The sequence below is a fragment of the Montipora capricornis genome, chromosome 7 (assembly GCF_036669925.1).
Source record: "Montipora capricornis isolate CH-2021 chromosome 7, ASM3666992v2, whole genome shotgun sequence".
NCBI lineage: Eukaryota > Metazoa > Cnidaria > Anthozoa > Scleractinia > Acroporidae > Montipora > Montipora capricornis.
In genome coordinates this window covers 33580692-33602018 of record NC_090889.1, presented here as the reverse complement: position 1 = coordinate 33602018, position 21327 = coordinate 33580692, and the positions used below count along the sequence as shown (strand labels likewise).

Below are 21327 nucleotides of genomic sequence, written 5' to 3'. Positions count from 1 at the left end.
ACAGGGCGATTTGTTGATTCGTGATTTTCTTCCTTTTCATATGTTTGTCGGCATTCTTTTTCAAGTGCCTCTTCAATTCAGTATTGCTCATGGCTCCACACCTCCACGACATGTCCAATGTGTTGACGGCCCTACTCACCTGATGTCGGGTCCTGAAGTTTAAAAAGGAAGTAAGCTTTACTGCTGGAAGTCGAACTGCCTGGGGCAGCTTCAAATATCTTGACGGATCGTGACGATCCGATCAGATCGTGCGACCCGTCATTTGAAAAGTCGACCCGACTATTGGAAGTGTCAGCTGGTCCGAGAAAGATAAAAACTTCGATGAACACAGGAGACCGTGCTGCTAGAAAATGTTGTATGCTTTGTTCTCAAAGATTAGCGACTACAATATCGATATACGCATAGACAATTACAAACATCGATTAGAATAACATTCTCAAATGTTGCGAATGTGTGCTTAATACCCTGACAACATGCTGCTCAGAAACAGATATAATGACTGACTGTAATAGCGCTCCGAAATGTTGAATGCTTCGTTCTTAAAGCGTAGCGAAATCGCCGCAAGCTTCCTAAAAGCATCCAAAAATCATGAAAAATGGTGAGTGTTTCGTTCGTTCGTAGCGAAGTTAATACCCTGGCAACCAACCTCGTTCGCAGGGTCTCTCTTTTCTCCCTCCATTGTTTAACGACAATGGAGGCAGAGAAGAGAGACCTTGAGAACGAGGTTGCCTGACAACATGTTGCTCATGCATGCTTGTATGCCTCGTTCTCAAAGAGTGACAGCTAAAATACCGTTACGTACATGAACAACTGTAAACGTCGTCCAGAATAGCATTTACAAATTTACAAATGTTAGGAATTTTGCAGCTCCCATGAAAGCTCTACCACTGTCAGAGAACACTTTACCAGGTCTTCCCCGTTGGGCATTCAAGCGCCTGAAGCTTCGGAGAAACTGGGTAGATGTTTCCAAATTGGGAAGAACTTCAAGATGCAACGCTCTTGATAAACTGCAGGCGAAAAGGAATCAAACCCAATAGACCAATTTCGATATATTAAAATCCAGTCCGAAACAAAAGGCGTCATCTCGAGGCTCTGGGGAATGAACTCTTACGATTGCTCATATTTATTCCCCACAGCCTCGAGATGATGCCTTTGTTTTGGACTGAATTTTAATATATCGAAATTGGTCTATTGTTTAAGGGGTAAATGTCAAAAAGTAACATTGTCTTGCATTCGATATCATTATAAAATATCACATGTTTCAACACAGTTAAAAGGGGTTAGGAAACTGTTGCAACATCGCTGTTCAACAAAATCGACAATTGTGGCTTCCACTATTAGCAAAGAGCTTTGAAAAGTGAATTGCAACAATCCTGCACAATTCAAATCCAACGAAAAACCCCTAAATGTATTTCTACAGCAATGACACGTTGGTGTCCTTAAAGCAAACCCCACACAATTTGACTTACTATTATACAGCAAATTATTGAAATCACAGCTGTAAGATTACTATTATCGCGAACAATAATGTCAAACCTGAAAAAAATACTCACAATTTTGGCAAAGAAAAATGGTGTCACCTGATTACATCGTGCACGCCATTTCACTCGAATTTTCTCGATCACAACAGTGGACTTTGATGTATTTGAATAGCCTTTCAGTAACTGGTTAAACGTTTTCGAAGTGATCGTAATACAGGTGTTTTGCAACCAATCTCTAGAGACACATAATGCTGCAATGTACAATTGCTACTGGAACGAACAAAAGAAGCTAATGAGCGATCTTTTGTTTACGTCCACCACCAAGGTGACTTAACGCAAAACCCACCAATACCCGTAATGGCCAATTTGCAGAAACCCTGTAAATCCCATCGAATTTTAGAAAAAAATACTACGCAGGTGGACCTGCAGGGCATTAAGGGTACAGGAGCATGCAAAGTCATTTAGTTATAGGTTCAAATTTAAATGAAGCAATGGCTTAATGAGGAAACACGATCGTCTCGCACGTGTGGCATGTTTCTTTTCGGTCTTTCAAAGTGAATAATTAACGTCAGATTTTTTGGAAAAAGATTTTCCTATCCTGTATCTCGTAAAGGGCAAAATGTCTTCCCCAAATTAATGGCTCCCTCGACTCGTGTGTGTAGAGGAACGTAAATGATTCTTACTGTATGTTCTCGGTTGTGCCCAACCTCGTTGCCAGGATCTTGGAGAGCCTGGGAGCGAGGTTAGGTTGAGTCAAACAAGATACTCGTGGTGACAGTACAGGTGGAGGTGATTTTCACGTTACGTCATCACCGACATTTGCATGTTGGTGGATTAAAACAAAAGATCTCTTATAATCGCCTTTTGTTCGTAGATCAGCGATTGTAAAGGTTACATCATTACAGGAGCGCATCAAGGGAAGCCTCTATCTCCCATACTTGACGTAGGAGTCAAGAACGCCTCCCTTGGGAGATTCAGCATACCCACTGTTGTAAAAGCCATTGATCAAAACACAGCCATCCCAGCGTCAAGGGAAATATGATAAATTTCGCCGGAAAAACCTGTTCCTTTTAATAAATTTACTCGGGAAATGGTTGTCTCAAGGAATTATTGGAGACTACCCTTTCTGAGCTCCTGATCAATGTTATCTGTTTCTCCAGTGATTGGTTGCAAACCACATATGGTGAAAATGACGTCAACTATGATAATGAGTGAATCACTTAATTGTTTTAATGCAATTACCAGTTATTGCAGTCATCTGCAAAAGTGCTCGCAAATGAGCTCAAACAACGAAAAAGGATAAATAAGACATAAAAGATAAAATCTCTACTGAAAAACACCAAAAAATTGTAGTCTTTATCGAAATTTCATTGGCCAACTAGATGACCAAAAACCTATAAAACTACGTTTTAAAAATCATTCTTTCTGGGCAAAACATCGAAAAAGGCCCTATATAAATACTATCCTATAAATCTACACTTTAATGATGCGGTATACAAATACAGTTAAGATGAATATGGAAATCAAGCAGAAAAGCACGGGAAACTTCATTTGCTAGTAATACAATGATTTTAAACTATGTGAAAAACTCATCAGTTCTTACGGGGAGAAAATTCAAAAGGTCCAATTTAAAGGATGTGTACAAAAGATAGACCTCTGGTCCGTGGACCACCCCTGTGGACCCGGTCAATGGACCACTTCATGGACCCCGGGTCCATGGACTACCCCTGTGGACCATTACTCCTCATTTTGTAAAGTTACAAGCAGAAAAATCTTTAGACGAAAGAGGGAAATTATCCTCTCACTTATCTGGCAATTGTCTCTTATCAACACCTGAAAAATTCAGGTGGCTTCAAAGGGATTGGAAACCCATGACCCTCTGCGATGCTGGTGCAATCCTCTACCAACTGAGCTATGAAGCTAAGAGCAGGTCAATTTGTTCCGGTGAAGAACTAGATCAATGAATTTGAAGTGCGGGTTATAGACAAATCACCTTTGGAACCACCAAATAGGTGGTAAAGGTGCCTTTAAAAGACAATTGCTTAAATGGACCACAGGGGTGGTCCATGGACCCAGGGTCCATATTTTGTATACTTCCCAATTTAAAATATATGTTACACTGCAACAACAACAACAACACACTTCATTGTACCCGTAATATGTTAAGGTTAATATTTACAAAAAATTACTTAGTGCAAGTTATTTAATAGTAGCGATTCCCTGAAATAGCTAAATAGTTAAAAATGCCAGGGATCATATTACTCCTCTATAAATTGCAAAACAAGTAAAGTAGTTAAGATGAATGATGTTACTCAAGTAGTTTTTATAGCGACGCTACATGTATAGCCGCTGGCAAATCAACCGTGTGAAATGGACGATTATGGCCTTAGAAAAAGGCTTCGGTCCCTATAACGCATTGCACTATTTTAACTCTTTTGTTTGGGCCAAAAGGTTTCTTAAAAAAAGGTCCGAGTCGGGCAGAACTAAATGAGTCTCTTTATGTGAGAACATCTCAAATGTATCAACCAATTCTACTTTTTAAGCAATTAAAATAGCATTATCTTTTCACACATTTCCATTGTTTTAGGCACTACGTTTGTGCAATCTATAACAAAAATAAAGTCTCTTAGAAAAATATTTTACTGAATTACGTGGTGGACGTTTTGATCATTACTCTGAGAGCTCTATTTTCAACAACAATTTATCGTCCTTCACATATCGTGGACCAAAGAACTCTTCGATTAGAGCGAACCTTTCATAGCCATACCCGGTGCGGCAAATGGTGTCATCAGGCTGTTGGAAGGCAGGCGAGTTGGGGTTTGCTTGTATGATCCGACAGAAGTCGCTACGGGGGCTGGAATCACTCTGATCTAGGATGGTAACAGTGATGGTCCCAGCAAAAGGCCAAACTAGGGAATCATCGAAGTCTCCCTTTATCAAATGAATGAACAGTGCAACATGAATGCCTGTTCCACAGCCTACGCCCTTGGGGTGAATTCTTATGCCAAACAGCTTTTCCTGGTGATCATTGTACACTGCTTCAGTAAAAACCGGTGTTTCGTTTTCGCGATGTTGAGCAACTTCGGTTATTTTGAAAGTGAATGATGGGTTGCGTGCATTATTCTTTTTTCGAGCCTTCTTCGGTTTTGACCTGCAACATGATCATTTTTTTTAGATATCAATAAAAAGCCCCATCACCTCAAGACTTTTCAATTAGTCATGACCAAAAATATAAAAGATAAGTTTCTCTCAATTCCTCAGGTATTTAATTAGATGCACTGACCCTCCGCTTCCTAGGCTAGCTCCGCCCCAACCTCAACGTGACTCGCGTCTGGGAATACAGACAACCAAAGTCACCAATTGTCCCCCAAATTCCAGTCCTCAGTAAAGATGAAGATTCATGAAAGAAATGTGTATTTCAAATGCGGGTTATAAACGAAATTGAGAAATGATTCTCGCACTTGATTGGCCAATTTAAGCAATTCTCTCTTAAAACACCTGGGCCCGGTTCTTCGAAAGCTGATTAAGTTAATCCAGGATTAGCGTAAAGTTTTGCTTCATGTTTTCAACTTTTTGGAGAAAGTTTCTTTTGCTTACCGTATTTACTCGAATAAGCGCCGCATGTGGGACAAAAAAGTTACTAAGTGCCGCCCTCGAATAAGCGCCGCACCGCCGATGCGGCGCTTACTCGAGGAATTTCGTATAACCAAGAAAAACACTATAAATTGTTCCACAACGACAAAGGAGTTCGCTCTCACCGCTGATATTTTCGCTCTCGTTATCATGAAACTCTCAGGTTTTTTTCACCCCGTGAATTTCTCTCGTAATTCTAGATTTACTATCAGTTTAGTATCAGAAAGTGTACCGTTGAATAAAAATATAGAAAAAGTAAATTTGTCTGGTACAATGCTTAAATAAGCACCGCCCTCGAATAAGCGCCGCCCTTGTGGCGCGAAAAATTAAATAAGCGCCGCGGGCTTACTCGAGTAAATACGGTATTTTTGTCTTTGAAGATTGACTTCTTCTACTGTAAAGTTTTTCCGAATATCAGCGTTGAACAACATTTGGGAGTAGAGAAATAAACTCTTTGGTTAATTTTTAAACTCGGATTAGTGTTAATCGGTTTTTGAACAACCGGGCGCTGACAAATACAAGTGGCTCCAATGGGATTGGAACCCAGGACCTCTGTGATGCCTGTGGAATGCTCTACCAACTGAGCTATGAAGCCACTCAGTTGGGAGGCGGTCAATTTGTTTGTGTCCATGAAAGAATCAATGGATGAAACAAATGTATACTTCAAGTGCGGGTAATAGACAACGAATTCCGTTGAAGTCGACTCAGTTTTTCAGGTGCCAGTATAAAGTGACAATTGCCTAAATTGTCCTGTTAAGTACGAAAGGACCACTTTTGTCTTTCGTCCTCAGTGATATTTAAGATTCTTTCACTAGTTCGCTTTAACTTGTACATATAATAAATACTCATATTTATCTTACCACCTACTTCACAACGACCGAAGAGCATTCGACACGTCCGGGGTTGTTTATAAGGCATCTTGTTGGGACTGCAATGAGTTTTACATTGGTAAAACGAAACGTCGCTTATGTGACCGTGAAAAAGATCATTTCAAAGCACTCAATGGGATCAATCAAACTTCCGCCATTGCAGATCACGCAGTAAGAACAGGTTACAACATAAAATGGGACCATTTTCAAGTTTAGCAAATGGTAGCTCCGATTTGCATTAATTGTAAAATAAAGGAAACTTTATTAATACGCGACATTAAACCAGCGTTAAACGAAGAGGGCAGTGAAAAACTCTGGCTTTATTAAACGGCCAGTTTTCACCGCTATCTATTTATCTGACTATTTTTTATGTTATTCTCTATAGTTACAGGTCTTCTTAATTATATATTATCATACTTGAATTTGTTCAAACGTCACTTCTAAAGATGTATGTTGTAGCATACGAAACGTCGAGTCAAAAGTAAAATGCGCTTTATCATTATGTTTGTAGTGGCTAGCTGTTTGTTTTATGTTTTTGATTAAGTTGAAATGGTCAAAGAGCAAGAGTATTTATGATCTCACGTCATACTTTATTTATTTACCGGTATTTATTAATTATTATTATTATTATTATTATTATTGGTAATTCAAACGTGCCACTTGCCTCGTAAGTTGTTGCTTCCATTGTTTTATCTCTTCTGTACTGCAGCAATGCAGTGTGGGCTTTTCCGCGTTTCCCACAGAAGAGACTAAATTAAATTCGCCTGGCTGGAACTCAGCAACTAGGATTGGCGCCTGTCGTACTGCACATCCGTCACCTTGTTCCTGCACAGGAGAGCATATCACATCTTCTCGGATGGGGAAGCGCGGAGCCTCCCTTGCAGCTGTCCCATGCGGGCGACAGTTGCCTCCATTAGCATGATCAAGGAAGCTCATTTCACGTGCCTGCCACGCACGTCCTACTCTGTGGACGCTCGATCCATTGGCCTCGTCAGCAACAGGTTCCTCTTCATGGTTTCCAGGTAACCCGTTTATCTGCTGGGCACCCTCACCAGAGTACACCATCCTGTATACAATATCGGATGCTGTGTGTCCATTATGGCTGACGTGAAGAGCGCGAAGCCCCATAACAGGGTAGTCCCTTCCGCTGGTTTGGTCAACAGTCATGTCAGCACTGCGACTCTGCCAAAGCCAGTTGTTTGGGCCTCCAATAAGCTCACTGGTTTGATTCTGCGCAGCTCCTCCCACAACAGCGTCACTCAGCCCGTTCGCTTGGTTAGCACCTGCCCCCATAAGTTGGCTTTGTTCCGTCGCCTGCCAAGAGCGTCCGTGACCAGAGTAAATTGAGTCCGCGGCAGCATTTGCTCCAGTGTGGTTCAAGCCGCTGGTCTGATAAGTAGCTGCATCAGCAGGGAGCATCGGTCCACCATCCCGTCCTTCAGTTATGATGAAACCTTCGTCAGGTAGATTGGCAAGATCAGAGCGACTGTGAAATAAAATGAAATTCTCCCGTGAGCAAGCTCACGGATTAACTGGAAAAGAATTATGAAGGCTTTTAAGAGCTGCCTAGTGGTATTACGTAAGCATGCACTTGCGTTTTTCTGCGGTGTTGGGGAGCTAAGGCACGCGAGTTTTTTGACAACCTGGCTCCCAGGGTCTCTCTTCTCTGCCTCCGTCAACCAAGGAGGCAGAGGGTAGAGACCCTGGGAATGAGGTTGCGTTTTTGAGATGCGAACGGCAACTGAAAGTGAGCTGTTTTCCTTTTCAACTTGTCTTCAAACAACTACATTCATTTTGCTAAGTATTTTTACTCTGTTAGCGATGTCTAGTTTAAAAATCTGGGAGATACTACTGTCCCGGCATGCGAAATAATCGCTTCCGATTGCCGTCCGCGTCTCAAAAACGTGGGGTGCGCAGGAGCAGATAGTCATACTTATTTGCTTGGAGGAAACATGGTTTCCGGATAGTTTCCAGAAAAAAAAATTATTTGGGAAATACTAGTCCCAAAATTCATTTTTTCCCTTTACAGTGAAAAGAGAACAATACACTTTACCTGTTTTGGAATGCAATAGTCAAACCTGTACAGTCATTTAATTTATAAGACTTTGAATTAATGTAAGTTGCCTAATACATTTATCTGCAGTTAGTAGTGGGGCATTAATTCCACAAGGTATACAACAAACTGATTGATTTAACAAGCAATAACCAGGAAAGCAGCCAAATGGAGTCAGAAGTACAGTGATAATAACCCTTTAGTCTCAAGAGTGGCGACGTCAAATTTCTTCTGACAATATTTAATACTTAATCAAGAGGAAAATGTTCTAGGTATTGTTAAATTGATGACTAAAGAGAAGTTTTATCGTTAGCAAATACTCCCAACTAATAGTATATGAATGATTTCAATAGTATATGAATTGATTTTAAACCACGTGTTTGAAACTATTGATTTCAACCCACATGTGTTTGGAATTTATTTAGTGAATCAACAAGTAGTGTCTCATTGGGTTTCAAACTTGTCCGCGTGACCAGAATGGAGCAATGCAATTGGCCCATTTACTTATGAATTATTTAATGAGTTAGAGAATATCAAATCACGCTGTTTTAAATTTTTTTAATTCTTATTTTTAGTATAGGCAAATTTGTTTGATTAATTTTAGGGAGTTGTATAAGGGTTGATCTCTCGACTTCCTTTTCAAGATGCACTTTTATCTGATTTGTACCTTTTAGTTTTTTTGGAGCTGTTAGATAGTTGTGATATTGCATCTTGAGTAAAGTGTCTACTGCATGTATTCCATTGGAGTATTTATATTGCAGATCAATAGAGCGGTTTTCAATTGAGTGTCAAAAGTAATTAGCGAATTGCTTTGTTTTTGCATTACTTTACTTTGTGATTGGTTCAAAGTTCTCGCGCCACTTTTTCAACCAATCAGAAGTGAAACCAACACCAATTGTGGCTCGCGCATGTTGTGTTGGCTACATGTAATTTCTTCGAGTTTTGATTGGTTTACTGGATTGTCTCCATCCTTCTTGATTGGCCAAAGTAATTACTTTGGTTTTGGTTTTACGGCACTCACTTGAAAACCGCTCTAACCCTAATTTACTGTTATTTGAATGGACTTACTCTCGTAATGTGTTGATAAAATTCGACTTTCCAGTACCCGAGTCACCAGTGACTACAATATTGATCCCTATCTCGCGATCAGCATTAAGACCTAAAACACCACAACAAAAAAGAGAAAGTTAGCTCTCCATGCTGGTTCACCAACACCGTTAACGCCCCCCCCCCCCACCCCTCCCCCCTCACCCCCTCTAGCCTTAAGTTCATAATAAGCCAGCTCCCTTCTCTCCAATAAGCCCCCCACCTCGAATTTTGTGTAATAAACACACGCGGCAAAATAGGATTTTAAAAGCTGATTTTTACTCTTGGAATTTTTTTGAGCGAGTGTGAGCGAAATGTTTCGGTTTTAAATGGCCAAAGACGAGCCTACTAGCGTACATAATACTGAATTACGAAATTTATGAAAGCTGAGTGAGATTTTAGAAGACTGGCATTTTGAATCTAGAGTTTTTAATAAACCCCCTCACCCCCTCTATGAGCTTGAGAATTAAATTAGCCCCCCGGGGGCTTATTAGAGCGTTTCTGTAAGTGGCAATGTAAGCCTCGCACTGACATCACTGAATGCACTGGAAACGTCTCTAATTTGTTTCCTAACAAACAAACAAACACAAGTTTTCTTCTTTGGATATTGAAACTATGCACTTCCAATGTCCGTCCCCACTTTCAAAACTGTGAAACCACATGAAGGTCCTCAAGAGGCCTGAAAACGGACAAATTTGTCAAATGGAAGAAGAACCAAATTATTGGAAAACGTAGCATGTGTTGACTAATCCTCCAGTTTTAAGGGATTTTCCTAATGACATTGTTCTGAGGAAATAGTAGACTGCAAAACAGATGAACTTTTTGCGAACGCAAGCGACGCCGTAAATATTCAAACGAAAGGCCTGGAGCGAGTGTAGAAACGGCGAGGGAGAAAAACAATTATTGTTTTGCAGTCTAAGGAAATAGTCTCTCTATAGACCTTATTCATAAATGGCGGTAACATTTATAATTCTTTTGTCCACGTGCAAATTAGCCTACCAAGCCTCATTTTAGAGCAAGAATTCTTTTCAATTCACTGTATGGTATCGTGGCTTGGTAGGATATTTTGCACTTCGACAAAAAGTGCAATTATAAATTGGCCGCCATTTATGAATAAGGTCTATGTTCAACCAAAACAACTGCGCCGGTTTTGTTTCAAGGTTTTTATGATATTTAACTTCTCTACTTGCCTGTGCTAATTGTTTCAGAAACTACTTCAATTTGTAAGCATCTTGACTGAACTTTAATAATCTCAACACTTGAACACTGGAGTTAGAAAGATCTTGTGCCTGAACAAGCTTGCCAGGAGGCTAACACAGAGACTGCCCAGTAAATCAAATTTGGGCAAACACAATTCAAAAGCATGCTATCCTTCACTACAAAGTTTTTTGAAGCTAAGATCTCAAACCGGTGACCACTTTGAATTATTTCAATTTTTTGGATGCACACGCTATTTTAGGAGCCCAGTGCTAGGCAAGAAAGGACTAATATTTGTACAAAACCCATCTGCTTCTTAGCCCTGGTATGGAAATGAAAACGACAATTCTCTATTGAACCCAACACCCCTGGGTTAAATGACCATTGCTGTACCGTCCAGAGTTAACAGGACGAGGGTGCTCAAGATCACACTACTGTAAGAGGTAACTGAATTTCAATGAGTACAGTACACTTGTAAATTTCAGGTAAGTGATAATCCTAAGAAATTCAAGGAACGATATCCTCAGCTTGTCTTGAGATCACCTACATGCATAACAGAGTGTCAACGAATACAAAAGCTTGCATAAATTTAAGGGATCTTTACTGTGATGATCAGTTTTTGTTTTTGTGTTTGTTTTACGAGACATCTGGTATGTCTATTCTACTGGGCAAACCTGCACAGAGGGAAGGAGCACGAACAGGACTCGAGGTCCTATGCGAGGTGCTCCACCCTACCCTATCCAGACCAGAAAGACCAGACCACAACACTGGGAACTACATGCCCCACTCTTTACGACAAGTGTGCGGGTTCTTTTACGTCCCACAGGATTATGAACATTGAAGGGTTGTGAGACGGGACCTCCGGCTTATCGTCCTTATCCGAGAAGACTAGAGAGTCTAACCATTTGCAGATGTAATTACAAAGGCAGCACTTTCTCCTCAGTTATTTAAAGACCCTGAGTGTTGGTCCGGCCGGCGTTGAACTCACGACCTCCCTCGTGACAGCCCGGTGCTCAACCAACTGAGCCACTACACTTTGAACATGCTACACCCAAGATCTTGAACATGGGTTTCGAAATTTATGTAAATGTATGTGACCCAAGGCATATATTTGGCATGCATCCAGGTACAATGGTCATTACATTAATTTTTGTTCCATTACTTTTTTTATTGTTTATTGTGAAGCAGTAATTAGTTCTGATGTGTAACTGCTGTTCACCTGCCTGGGAAATTGGCATAGACGCTGAGACAAAATACCATGGTTAATCTTGACCAAACAGAATATTATGTTTGCCAGTTTTTGTAATAAAACATCTGTCAAAGTTTGCATTTCCCTAAATAAATTGCTGTTTGACCAAAAGCCAAACCTCAATAAAAGACAGACGTGTGCAAAACATGGACCTCGGGTGGACCCGGTCCATGGATCCTAACCCATGGAGTACACCTGTGGACCACCTCTCATTTTCAGAGATAACGCACGCAGAATTGCAGGTTACTTCAGCTTAAGTGGTCTCTTCCTGAATGGCTGTTTTCTTGCACTTGAATGTAGCTGTCCTTTCCTTATATTTGAACACTGATGTGCAACATTTACGATGGAAATAGGACTTTGGAAAAGACCTGAAGCCGAAATGTTTGTTGTTCTTTTCTCAATATACGCCTTAAAGCATTCGGGTTACATGTCGCTGTAAACATGATAAGCCAAAACAGTTTTCCTTACATAATGATCCTTTTGCTCATGCTCTATGCTCAATCCGCAGTCCCCATTACATTTCCTAGGCCCAGTTATATCCTTTGGCTGAGCAGTCTGACAGGATTCAAAGGGGTTCTGGGAACTTAATGTTATGGTCCGTGACTATAGGTTTTAATAGAACTCAAATAAGAATTAGCGCTAACCATACTCTGAGAATCTCAGCTTTAAGGTATAAAAAGTTTTAAAATGACAGCAGTATTGTCTACAATTTCGACAAAATCCCAGCCTCTCTTTCAGGGCATTTTTCCGCCGAGGTTTTCCCGAAGAAAGTCCTGTGAACGACATTGTGACAATTATAAGAAAATTGTGGTCCATTAACTGGGTCAATTGAAGTGGTCCATAGGCCGAGTCCATGCAGGGGTCCATAGGCCGGGTATACAGGGGTGGTCCATGTTTTGTATACGTCCCCACAAAAAAAAAGGGTAACCCCAAGCCACTTGATTTCTCCATGTCCACAGTTGGACAATAAGGGTCCTATAATGAATATTTCCCCTTACAGTGTATGAATTGTGTAATCAGTCGCTCATTGTTGTTGCTTCTTTTTTTAATGTGGCTAAATGTAATTTAGGCAAAGTTAATATCAAGCCAATGCAAGTTCACAGCAAGCCAATGCGGTCAGCAGATTTCCCCATAAGCGTACGTGACATGAGGTCAGGCAGTCTCAGGGCTTTGCCGCTTGCCCCTTTGCTTGCATGGCATTTTGCTGGCCTTTGAGCTGATCGGTGCAGATCAATAAAGTTATCGTGCTTTCAAGCGAATCTTTTTGGATTCAAGGCCCCCGCCCTCACTACGCTCAGGAACATAAAATCTTGGTAAGTATGGTGTCAGGTGAGTATTTTCCACTGAAATTGTTTCAGTGTGACGGTACCAGTTGGTGGCTACATGCAGGGGTGGTTCCCACTCACAGGGTTGCCATGGATACCTCTTTGCCGGGCCTTAAGTGTGCAGGCTCCCTGCCAACCTTTAAGGCACCAGTTCCCAAGCTCATCTATTGGCAATGAGTTTAACCAAAACAAAACAGCCTGTTAACATAAAAATGGTGGATTACTTTGGAGCAGTAACATGGCATCCCTGACTGACATCACTGTTATGTTAGCTATTATTCAACTTACCAAAAAAATCACGTTTACAAGCCTTGTACTCCTCTTGTATCACAGGAAATTTCTGAGCCATTTCATTCAAATGATCTTCTTTACGATAATCTTTCCACAGCTCCTCAGGGATCTCCTCAGAACCAACCTCAGCAGTGGGTATTGAGCTCCCTGGCTTAATAGGATCAAGAACCAGTACTTTACGCAGCTTTTCAAGATAAACCGTGAAATTATTTAAGTGCTCCACATTTGAGGGGCACACATTTGGAAGGTACTTGTCTGCAATTCTATTTAAAACTGCTTGCATAGATTGGATACTTCCGTTTCCACCATTTTCAGTTGCCACCACCTGCTGTTTCTTTGTGGTGCTTGGTTCTCTAAGTTCATGGATAACTTCTTGAGGTTCTTGTGCATATTCTTCCATTTCTGTGCCTTTCCGTACACTACCTTCAGTGACAGCCTCAACACCAATGTCAATTTGAGGAAGAGCTTTTGAAAAACAAATTCAACATAAGGCAATTGGGTGACAAACCTCATTGAAAAAGATTAGAGTGATTGAGCGAGTGAGTTAAGGGCGTACATGTAGGTACGATTTTTCATAGGGGGGAGGGGGGGGGGGAGTCACACTTTTTCACACTCAAGGTTCTTATCTGTCAACATCCAGGCTGTTTTTAGTGAAAGTGACAATTTTTCGGATGAGCAATGAGTGTGGGGGAAGGGACAAGCCTACAAAATAGCTGCATAGTTAAGGGCTCTCTGACATATATTTTGGGGTGCGTTGCTAAGGACGTAATGGTTAAGTAATTTGAAGGAATTTGGCATTATTTTGGTCAGTTTCCAACTTTTGTAAGCCAATCACCCTAAATATGACGTCATCATACCACGCCCATGGTTACGTGACCAATAAAAGAAAACTCTAAATTTGTCTCCGTGCTATGCAATTTGGGTATTTAATCGATGGTTTGATAATTTTTATTCGTTTTTGCATCCAGCCAAGCATGGTTTTCTCTTTATTTTGAAAAATGTTCTTTTTAAAGACATAAAGGATACTGAAATACCGATAACTTTTTCAAAAAAGATGATTTAAAAAAATCAATGCTCAGCTATATTCTGTATTTGGGGGTGAAATGTGCCATGTAAAAAAAAAATAATTCAATTTAAAACTGCCGCAAATTTAGCTTTTTTCTCAAACCGAAAGTCAGTTAATTTACGCATGCACAGTTGATCTGAGAACGAGCGCGAGGAAGGGCGAGCAAAAACCTTCGATGGAAACAACAGTTTGTGCGGTGACTTTTGCTTGTGAGTGGGTTTTCTTGGCAGCTCATGATATGTTGACGTCAGTTACCGGAAGTAACATTTCACTTCCTTAGCAACGCGCGAAAAATCCGTCTGTGGGCCCTTAAAGTAAGTTCCAGGTGACATAAATTACTCTGTTTCACAGATATGCTTTGTATCGTTGTTCACTGTCACAAAGGGAGCACCCCGGAACCCTCCCAGGCGATGCCCCTGTGAGTGAGTGAGTGAGTCGATTAGAGTGTACTAATCTTGTAAAATTTTATTCCCATATAATCTGTCTAAGAATGCATGTAGGCACCAGTAATGGAAAGGAGCCAACACGAAGACCGAAAAAGCTCTGATCATTTCTGTTGAAATGCAGTGGCCATTACTGAATAAACATACCCCTTCTCATTAATCTTGAGCGTCAATGAGCTCTGGGTGGATTAGTAATTCATACCAGTGCTAGAAGGGGTGGCTATGATGATAGGTAAGGGGCCATTAGTTTTCCTCACTTGGGTTTTAGGGGGCTGCCCAAAACATCTCATTATCTTATGAAAGAAGGTGAAAGTGGGGTAAGGGTTCAAAAAGGTCCTAAAAAACTACCACCAACAATCTACCAATCATTGGCAGAAGGGTAGACCTGAAAAATACTTCAGACAACTGACACTTGCTATAACAGTTAATGTCCCTAATAATATTGCAGCCAGTACATGTACAGCCCACGATAAAATGGCTACTATAATTATATTCACTCCATTCCAAATATGAATTACACTTTCAAGCAAACCTGAACTACATTGTACTTGAAGATGTTTTAAAAAACTAAATTTTATTTTGTCTGATACTTGTGCACAGGAGCTCATCAAGGGGAGCCTCTATCTCCCAAAACTTGGCCTCAGAGTCAACCCTTTCCCAAGTAGATTTATTTATAGAACCCCTCCCTTGTGAGATTCAGCACGCCCACTGTTGTAAAATAGCCAATCAAAACAGAGCTACCCCAGCGTTCAAAGGAAATACGATACTCTTTGTGGCAGAAATCTGTTCCTAAAAATAAATTAACAAAGGAAAGGTTTGAGTCAAGGAATTAGTGGAGGCAGAGGCTACCCTTGATAAGCTCCTCACAAACACAATGACTCTTGTTAAACCTTAAGGGCCCACTGACGTATTTTTTGGGGTGCGTTGATAAGGATGTAATACTAAACTAATTTGATAGAATTTGGCATTATTTTGGTCAGTTTTCAACTTTTGTAAACCAATGACCCTAAATATGACGTCCTCATACCACGTCCATAGTCACGTGACCAATAAAGAAAACTCTAAATTTGTCTACGTGCTACACAATTTGGGTATTTAATCGATGGTTTGATAATTTCTATTCGTTTTTGCATCCAGCCAAGCATGGTTTTCTTTTTATTTTGAAAAATGTTCATAACTTTTTCAAAAAAAATGATTTAAAAAATCAATGCTTAGCTATATTCTGTATTTGGGAGTGAAACGTGCCATGTAAAAAAATAATTGATTCAATTTAAAACCGCCGGAAATTTAGCTTTTTTCTCAAACCGGAAGTCAGTTCGTTTACGCATGCGCAGTTGATGTGAGAACGAGTTCGAGGAAGGGCAAGGAAAAACCTTCCATGGAAACAACAGTTTGTGCGGTGATTTTTGTTTGTGAGTGGGTTTCCTGGTCAGCTCACGATATGATGATGTCAGTCACCGGAAGTAACATTTCACTTCCTTGGCAACGCGCGAATAGGTCTGTGGGGCCTTAAAAGGATGCTTAAACAAACTGTATTGGTGGGGGGGGAAGGGGTTAGGGTTACTTCAGGTAATGCTTTGTTTTTCCCTCAGTAAAAGAAATTCAGTCAAGATGAATTCAGATAGACTCTTATACTGGATCACTTGATATAGTTCCAAACTGTAAATAAACTCACAGAACATAAATAGTATATGACTGACTTTTTTCACTCAGTTCAAGCAAAATGCAAGATAATACTATTGTTCTGGCATCTTACCCCGAACAAGGCTGATAATCCTGGCAAGGAGGTCATCACTTTGCTTGGCCCACAAGTATTTCTCCTGATATGATTTACGTATGCCTTTAGCTTCTTCAAGACGCTTCTGCCTGTCTGTGTCCCAGATGATGTTCTTGATATTTACAGCCCACACTTCTGGATCGACTGAGTCGATGACAAAAAGTGAGCCATATAGGACTTTAAATAGGGCTTCCCCAAACCCAGAATTCTTGCTGACAAGAACTGGAAGACCAGCCATCACCACGGCTAAGCACCAAAACACTGCGACGCTTCCTTTCTTCAGGGACTTGCTCAACACTAAGAAATTCTTCAAAAATACCTGGAGTTAATTCAAAAACAGTCTGCTCATTTCTGAATGGACGAAGATATGAACAAAAGGCCTCTGCCAACTTAGGTCCTATTACAACAACAAAGTCAGCCATTGCACAAAGCTTCACTTCATTTTTGTGTTTTTCTTTGCCCTCGGAAATTGAATCTGCGTAACATTTAAACATTCCTATCTCCTCTGGGTCTGTATGTACCACTTGCACCCATTTTACACTTATGATATTCTCTTATGATTACTGCATGACGACCTAGTTTTACTCCGTGACCAATAACCACCTCGATTTGTAGATCATCTGGTGGATGGCTAAGCAAGTCCGGCTCTTCAAAACCAACCCTCTTTGTTGCTTCAATAATGCGAATGTTGCAACTGAGGGCTTCTGTCTTGTCCCTTTCACTGCACTGTGGCACAAAAAAAGAGATTTCTACATCCGAGGATTTTGCCAACTGAATCGCTAAGTTTCTGTTTATAGTGGAAAGATCACCTTTGCTTGATCCCCATTCAGAAGCCAAAATAGTGACTTTAACTTTACCAGACCTCCCAGCATCACATTTTCCTTTAGGTTCTTGACAAGGAAAGGCCATAAGAAGGTTTCAATCCACAGAGCTTAATGCCTATGAATGAACAACATATGGCATAAAAATGTTTTGTAACACTTGAGCCCTGTTCACACTGATTATGATCAACTGCAGTATAATATAGGCTATCATACTCCATTCAATTTTATTCAATTTGCCGGTTCTGTGGTTCTGTTCAAATCTGCGAAAATTCAAATACAATAGGCAGGGTAACCTCGCAGTGTTAGACCAAAATTAATGGCGACATATCATGTGGCTGGCACAATTATCATCACCATGCTTGAGGTCGAGAAGAGAACCAAGGATAGCTTCCGAGAATAGAAGACAAATCCAAATCTTTGCTCCATAAAGCAATTAGGAGTTTCATCTGCTCATACCACCACGTGTTTCCCATTCTGTTCAATTATATACTGTAATAATTACTTCAAAAAACCCCTTTGAGATTGATTGAAGTAATTATAATCCAATTATTATCAGGGACTGCAATTCGTTAATGTGAACCATTTCAAATTTAGCCTGTTCCAGGCTCCAAGATAGTTGGGAAAACGAAAACAACTGCGTGTGAAAAGCAAGTGGGGGCTTGGGTCAACTCGCTTTTCACACGCAGTTAATTTTCGTTTTCCCGACTATCTGGAAGCCTGGAACAGTCTATTTCATATTTAATTCAATTGTAATTCAATCATAATCGAGGCCTAATGTAAACATGGCTTTAAATAGTCTTCTTAGAAAACAACCTTAAATTTTAGAAAGCGTAAATTACATGTAAAGGAAATCTGGAACTTTAAACTGGTCAAAGAGAAGTAAAATGTCCAGACTCTGAGCAATCTTATTCCCAGGGACTCTCTTCTTTGCCACGTTTGTCGTTGAGGAGAGAGATGACAAAGGAGGCAGAGAAGAGAGACCCTGGGAATGAGGTTGTTCTGGAAGCACAAGACAGGTCACAGTGACCCACAAACAATAGAACAAGGTCACATCACTGTAATTTTTAATCAAATGAATGGCTTGGTAAAACTGTCACTTTAAAAGACTGCTTGAGGAGATTATAGAAAGAACCCCTTGAAAATAATTAAAATAGCATTGTAAGTTAAAACTGACCTTAGAATTTATATCCCTTGAAAACTTGGTTTTCGGGTGCATTATTAACTTAATATTAACCCTTACAGACATCACTCCCCAAAATAAATCACTGATAATATAATGTGTTAAAAGAGTGCTCAGGAGATTGTAGGATGACTTGTAAATTTATCGAAACTCACACAAATAGTTTACGATGACATTGCTAACAAACATCTTAAAATCTGAATTTACGTAACCATCACAGAGACATTGATCCTTGGACTGTATGTGAATAAAATATATTGAGAATTGCATATTTTTATATGCATGCCTAATTTTGATTTTCAACACGAAGAGTCCCTTTATGTCCAAGCATTAATTTTGTTACCAGCAGCGTACAGTATTTCTAGCAATAAGGTAAGTGTAAGAGCAAGATAGTGCTATTTTTTGGTGAGGTGAAATGCAGCTATCTATCTTTTGAGGACAGACATTTGTATTCAAAGACGAGAATGACATTCAGGTTAGGGAAAAGAGTGAGCCGATACTTTCTCAAAATCGTGCATCTGATTTCCTGGATGAATCTGTTTGTGCAACCCACTCATTAAATACTTGGGAATTCTGGTTTCAGCAAACACAAATGCCTGTCAGATTTTGTTAATCTATGCTAATTATTCCAAGTAGTGTATTCAATACATCTCCATTGAAAATAACACAGTTGTGGTGAATTATGATCTTGATTTTTATAAATAATGCCAACTCGAATGGATAATCAACACAAACACAGTATCACAAAGTTGAAATTTAGTGTCCCTAAATCCAGGTTTTCTTAAGAAAAAACTACATGATGGACCACTAAAAAAGTTACATGTGACATGGCTTAAGGACACTGTCTTTAGAGAAACTAAAGCCCCCCATCCTCCAAACAGTGTGGATACATCGTTTGGAAGAGGCAGGGGATCCAACTTTAAAATTGTAATGGAAACATTCTCCTCTGTGGTGCTGGTGGTGGTGCAAGGCTGTTGCCTAACAGGAGCCCGGTAGCCTGGGGCTCCCAAAGAATAGCTCTGGGCGCCTTAATTTTTCACAGCAACACCTTTCACTTCATATGTTGGGCTTCTAACTTCTCAGCGTTTAGCTCTGAGGGCCCCTTTAAAATTTTCTTAGGCAGCAGCCTTGTGGTGGTCGTAATCCTTACTCTTGAATCACGAAGAACGATGACCTCTGGTCAGACGCTTAGTATTGAACCAAAGCTTGTTATCTACTGTAGAGAGCTTCCCGAAAGGATGACGTGGGGGATCAGTGGAATCTACAGATTAAATGAGAGTCACTGATCTACAATTCCACGTTTGTCATTCAAAGTTTTGCTGGTTTGGCAGTTCTGTTGGTGCAGTTTATAATCACTGTTCAAAGGAATTTTCTGAGCGCATAAACTACCTCTCCAGAGTCACTAAAAGTATGTTGCACTGTAGTTTGTTGTGCAGTCAAACTCTGTGGGTGATACATTTAACACAGTCCCAAGCAATTCTGTGGTAGCCTTGATGACTGAAGATCAGCAACATAACATAAGGTCACCGTGTGTCATGCATGATCAGTTTGTTGAAGTCAGCTGTTCATTTAATTTCCTGGCTGTTTTATCAATACAAGTGGCCAGGCAGTTGCAGAAGGTAATCTTATAAAGTGCTCTCATTCTCTTGTTCTGTTCATTTTTGTCCTTGACATTCATCAACAATTAACATGCGAGCAGTGATGTCTTATCAAGACAGCTGTTGAAGGTCTCAACAATGTTTCCTGAAGTGTGGCTAATGTATAAAGTTAGAGTTGCTTTGCTGATAAATTACGCATTGAGGTCAAGTCTGTAATAGTGGGCTTGGTGCTGAGCCGTACAGTCCTAGTTCTCCTTGTCATCATCTCTAAAGCTGTCAGGTGTACCACAAAAACTATTTTGTGTTCTTCTTGCTAATGTCCACTTTCTTAATGCTCCGTTCAATTTTAGGGAAGCAGTTTTTTTGTATTTCACCCATTCCACCCTAGTCCCACAAACCCCTCATCTCCTCCACCACTCACATGTGTGATTTTCGTACTGGTTCATACTCAAACTACATTAGCCCTTTTACTACGGTATACACTTGCATGCCACTTTAAAAAGTCAATGCTTGAAAATTTAAAATCCTTATAATGTGGCGGCAACAAATCTCAAGTGTACTATACAATGAGCTGTTTAAAAGTGAGGCCTTAACCATTGGTGATTACAGTAATATTGAACTTGTATGCTATGAATTTCTTCTACAGTACCTCAGTGTTCCTCTTCCAAAGAATGGTTGTCTTCTTATTCATAATGACTCAACTTGACATCTTGAAGTTCCTTGTACAGTAAATTATCCTGTATAAAAAATTAATTTTGGACAAAAAAGTTAAAATTGAAACCATCATTTTATGTGAGTAAGGGTGAGATCACACCAAGCAAGTATTTGGTATGATTAAAAATTTAGAAGTTACAAACAAGAGTATTACAACTTTGGGCTTTCACTTAATTTAAGAGAAATCATTTCATTGCATTAGTCTTTAAAACCAATGTGTATAAGGGCCAGATGTAACATAATTATCTTACATTGTACATGTAATTCCATTTGGAAATTAATTCCTGTTTACAGTCTATTAATAACAGTTACAAAATATTACAGTAAAAAGAAGAATAAAGGAAAAATACAAAAACTTAATTGATTAGTTTGATAAATTGGTTGCCTCTAAAATAAAACTATTGCATCATTAATTGACCTATGTATACAAAGAAATTATAGCAAATTGTAAAATATTCCTAAAATAATACACAAAAATTCCAAGCAGTGCAATCAAGTCCTAATTAATTTGTGTTATCTAAGGAAATCTTAATCAAATAGA

The 21327-nt window shown here is 39.8% G+C and overlaps 1 protein-coding gene across 4 annotated transcripts in view; it reads right to left on the bottom strand.

The window, feature by feature from the left end:
- Positions 1–1208: 1208 nt before the first annotated feature.
- The window catches only part of LOC138056993 (uncharacterized), a 21559-nt gene continuing 1440 nt past the window's right edge, over positions 1209–21327 (bottom strand). The window contains exons 3-9 of one of the 4 annotated variants that reach the window (XM_068902998.1): positions 20722–20809; positions 17074–17409; positions 16450–16777; positions 13182–13649; positions 9105–9195; positions 6648–7469; positions 1209–4632 (exon numbers count right to left, since the gene is read on the bottom strand). In XM_068902998.1, coding sequence (XP_068759099.1) covers positions 4152–4632; positions 6648–7469; positions 9105–9195; positions 13182–13649; positions 16450–16777; positions 17074–17379 — 2496 coding nt within the window. In that variant the 5' untranslated portion in view covers positions 17380–17409; positions 20722–20809 and the 3' untranslated portion in view covers positions 1209–4151. Of the gene's footprint in view, positions 4633–6647; positions 7470–9104; positions 9196–13181; positions 13650–16449; positions 16790–17073; positions 17410–20721; positions 20810–21327 lie in introns of all 4 variants that reach the window. The other 3 variants (XM_068903000.1, XM_068903001.1, XM_068902999.1) reach the window with 3 other exon arrangements.